At 43.0% G+C, this 4,561-nt stretch overlaps 1 protein-coding gene across 1 annotated transcript; it reads left to right on the top strand.

The window, feature by feature from the left end:
• Nucleotides 1–1,294: 1,294 nt before the first annotated feature.
• On the top strand, nt 1,295–4,235 carry LOC144254345 (major urinary protein 20-like). The gene is made up of 6 exons (XM_077797360.1): nt 1,295–1,390; nt 1,682–1,818; nt 2,807–2,880; nt 3,536–3,646; nt 3,924–4,025; nt 4,198–4,235. Exons 1-6 carry the CDS (start codon nt 1,295–1,297, stop codon nt 4,233–4,235), a joined length of 558 nt encoding a protein of 185 aa, XP_077653486.1.
• Nucleotides 4,236–4,561: the final 326 nt, after the last annotated feature.

Below are 4,561 nucleotides of genomic sequence, written 5' to 3'. Positions count from 1 at the left end.
CCTCAGATTTTCTATATTATACAGATAGTCCCATGCCTGACTTTGAAGGCAGGAATTGCAAAGAGGGTTCCTGCAATGGCTTTTGGGCCTGTGTTCATTCTTCTTATACTTTAATTACTGAATAAGTAAGAGTTAAGAAAAGGGGCAGGAATGAGCCAGAGCTTTTAAAAACCTAGATGGCAGCACAGGATCTAATCCACCATGTTTTTCTCACTTGGAATGCTGTCCCTGCATGCTCACCACATCTCCAACCCCACAACATTCAAAACCTACCCCAAGGCCCACCTTTCCCAGGAAGTATGCTCTGACCCCACCAGCTCCACCTATGCCAGACACTATGCTGAGGGGTTTATGGGCATCGTCCCATTGGACCCCCACAGTAATCTGAAAGGAATGATTCTCCTTACTAAGAGGGTGAGGCTCAGGGAGGCTAAAGTCTTTCCTATGGCTTTGGTATGGCAGAGATGGGAGTGACACCTGGTCTGCATGGCTCCAGCACCTGCGTTTGTAAGTCCCTTCTGCAGGACACCACTTCCCCAGCATCACCCAGTTCTGTAGTCAGGACTTGGGGTCCCTCTGGAAATGATCTCTCTAGTGCTTCTATTCTCATATGGGCCCGTGGCATAGACTTATTCAGAATGAATTACTTGTCCATTTATTGTGGGGAGGCAGAAGATTGCAGTGATTGGGGTCAGAGAACAAGGAAAAGGAATTTAAATGTTCTCAATACAAGATACCAAACATTAAGGACATTGTTTTATTTAACCCTGTTTTAATGCTTGCAGCATCTTTGGTAGAGACAGTCTCATTGTTTCTGAAGTTTGTGAAAAATTGAGTAATTCACCTAAGGACATATCCCAGGTGAACAGTAGAGCAGACCTTCCACACATTTCATTTCCCAATGTTGCTCATTCCCATCACTTACAATGAGCTTTCTGACACCAACAAGCCAGACCTACAGTTAAATCTGGTTCCCAGTGGAAGCTCCAGTTCCCAGGTAGAGCATCCATGACTCTTCATGGGAATGTGTTTTGAGAAATGTAAGGTCACTCCATAAATTTAAAAGAGGGGGGACAGCCAAGTTTCAACAGAGCAGGAACAATCCTTGGCTTCACCCCAGGGAATGAAAGACCATTTCAAGGACAGAAAGGAGGAAAGGCACCTGGACAGAAAAAAAAAAAAAAAAAAAACACCACCGCGTTTAGATAAAAAGGTAGAAGAGCTGGGGTGGAGCTACAGTGGGGACGTGCTCACTCTTGGGGACTGTGAGGACACAGTTTTATTCCTTACCAAGATGAAGCTCCTGCTGCTGAGTCTGGGACTGACCCTGGTCTGTGCCCACACAGAGGGAACCCATGATGCTGTGACCAGCAACTTTGATCCGTCCAAGGTAAAACTGTGGAGCATTACAACTTTTGACTTGAAGGGTGGCATGTTAAAGGAGTGGGTTCAGACCTGAACTAAGAGCAACTGTGCCATATTAAAATGCAACAGTGCTGGAGACTTCCGTTTTCACTGAAGAGACAGTGGAAATGTCCTAGGTGTCCTGTCAAATAGTCTGAGTTTTAATTCCCTCTTCTCATCTGAGCCCTGCCCCATAGGCCAAGAGTTCAAGGAGGAGAGTGTCTGTGGCATTCCCTCTCCTCTTTTCTCACTTAACCATTTCTCTTATTTATTGCAGTATTCAGGGGAGTGGTATTCCATTCTCCTGGCCTCTGATCATAAGGAAAAGATAGAAGAAAACGGTAGCATGAGGGTTTTTGTGGAATATATCCATGTCTTGAAGAACTCTTCCTTAGGCTTTAAATGCCATATAATGTAAGTCTGGCTTTTTTTAGCTGGGAAATGGAAAATGAAAGAGTAGGTGTGGTCTTAAACCTAAACACACACACACACACACACACACACACACACACGCACACACACACACACCAACTCATGCACACAGACATGTGCACATACATACTGAGCCTGCATGCAAAACCACAGTCCCGCAGTTGAACTGACCCAGGACTTGATAGACCTGGGAGTTTTCAAGATTCATGGATAAAGAGTTGGTTACAGGAGTAAATTGATTAGAAGTGGGGGGTGCAGAGGGCAGAGGGGTATCAGAATCAAGGTTAGCATGAAGATATGGAATAGTTCAAGAGCATGTGATTTAGAATCTACAGAATGAATTTTATTTTTACCAGCTGTTGCCAAGAAAACCCATCCCTGACCAGGGGTGGTGGTGCACAACTTTAATCCCAGTGGCTCAGAGGCTGAGGCAGAAGGGTCATGTGTTCAAAGCCAGCTTTAGCAACTTAGTGAGACCCTGCCTCTAAATAAAATATTAAAAATGGCTAAGGATGTATCTCAGTGGTTAAGCACCCCTTGGTTAATCCCTAGAACCAAAAAAAAAAAAATTCATCCCTTCCCACCTTCACTTGCCATGGACAAAAGCTGTTGATAAAGATTCTCCCTCTTGATTTCATGTAAGGACTGAGTCAGGTGATGTTCATAAAGAACTCAGCAGAGAGGCACCATTAGTGCATACTTAGCTAATGATCTTAACGACTGGTTGTGGTATATTAGTAGTAAGTATGGGAAGTCGTAGTAGTAATGGTGACAAACCGTTCAAGCACTTTTTAAGTCATTTCCCAAGTATCAAAGTAAATGAAACAATAATGAAAAAAATCTGTTTGTTAATTGTACAAAAAATATTCAAAAGTTAGGTGGAATCAGAAACCCAGGTAATAGGTAGACTAGAGGACAGGGAAGCCACCCTCAATAATATGTCCTGGGCAGCACTCATTCTTTTTTACAGTATAAATGGAGTATGTGCTGCAATTGAGTTTGTTTGTGACAAAACAGAAGAGGATGGTGTATATTCTGTTGAATGTAAGTAGACCACAAATGTTCTAAATTATATTTCCAACTGCAAGAAATTACTGAACTCCAATAATATCAGGATATTTATCAATGACTCATTAATTCTCATTAAAGTAATAAAATAGGGGCCATGTAATAGCCAACATCATGTATATAGGAAAAACTTATGTGCAAAAGCCAAGTCCTGTAATACCATCAAAGAAAGAATGCAGTCTGGTCAGACATACCTCCTTCTGCAACAAAGGTAATTGGCAGGAGGGGAAAAGGTAAACTGGGTAGGATAGCTTCTCATTTTCTGCCATCGGTGTGATGATGCCTGGTGGCCATTGCCACACATATAGCCCAGGATGTAGCACCAGATATGTAATGCCAGAGGGCTTATTGGGAAGACAGACAGCATTATTGACAGAGATGGTGAGGGAGGTGGACAGGTCTCAGAAAGGACGATAGAGGGTGAGTTGCTGCTGAGACTGAATGTTCTACACTCATGGTCTATTTACCAGTGTCCTTTTTAGAAGTCCTTCATGAGGCCCAGGCATTGGACATCTTCACTGAGTCTTCTAGAAGATGCATTGTGTTTGTTTCATGGAAAGAATAGGTAAAAAGTTTTCATTGCTTCCCACAAACCAAAGAAGTTCTGAGCTGTATTCTGTTTTCTTCACAGATGATGGACATAATACATTTAAAGTACTTGAAACGGACTATTGTAACTATATTATTTTGTACCTAATAAACGAAAATCATGGAAATACACTCCAACTGATGCAGCTCTATGGTAGAGTATTTTCATGCTGACACTCATCTTGGGTGGGAGAACAGGGAAGGAAGGACCCTAGACACAAAATGATCTCCCCAAGGTTATCTCAGACCCTCTCTCATTGTGAAATGAAATCTCTCATTCTGCCAGAAAGATGTCTTATTGATGTCAGATTCAGAACAGGTACTGACATACAATTGTCACCATCCATTTTCCTTTTCTCCTAGAGCCCTGTCCTCTCATTCTCCTTTATTATCAAGATATATGTCACAGCAGTAATGTCACTTTCCCACAGGTCGAGCACCAGATGGGAGCTCAGAACTCAAACAAAAATTTGTGAATGTTTGTGAAAAATATGGAATTGTTAAGGAAAACATATTGGACCTGACCACTGTTGGTAAGTTCAGCTAGCTGGCTTTCTCCTCCTGAACTTCATGTCCTCAGAAAAGGAAAATCCAAGGGAAGACAATCAGCCTCCTTTGTGCCAACATGGAGAAGCATCCAATTTCTCTTAGGGAAATATAATGGGGCTCCTGTCTATCTGAATGTCTTCTGTTCTGCCTCTGCAGACCGCTGTATCCAGGCTCAAGGTGGAGCACGGTCCTGAGTCTCCAGGTAGGTGATCTCTGTCCCTAATTCAGAGGGGGTGGACCAGGGAATGGTGCCTTCCAAAACCATTAGGGACTTGTGCCCAAAGATTGCATGAAGAAAAACAACATCGAGGGCTTTCGGTACTCTCTATAAGCCCACTGGTATTACACATCTGGTGCTCTGCCTTGGGCAATGTGCTGTGGCAATGTCACACAGATGGCAGGCAATGAGAAGCTCTCCTACCCAATTTACTTTTCCCCTTTCCAACTATCTTTGTTGCAGAGGGAGGTACACATGACCAAATTGTACACAATTTTGAGTTGCATGACCTTGGGTCAGGAC

The sequence above is a fragment of the Urocitellus parryii genome, chromosome 4 (assembly GCF_045843805.1).
Source record: "Urocitellus parryii isolate mUroPar1 chromosome 4, mUroPar1.hap1, whole genome shotgun sequence".
NCBI classification, from domain to species: Eukaryota; Metazoa; Chordata; class Mammalia; order Rodentia; family Sciuridae; genus Urocitellus; species Urocitellus parryii.
This window is presented reverse-complemented; position numbering and strand designations above follow the sequence as displayed.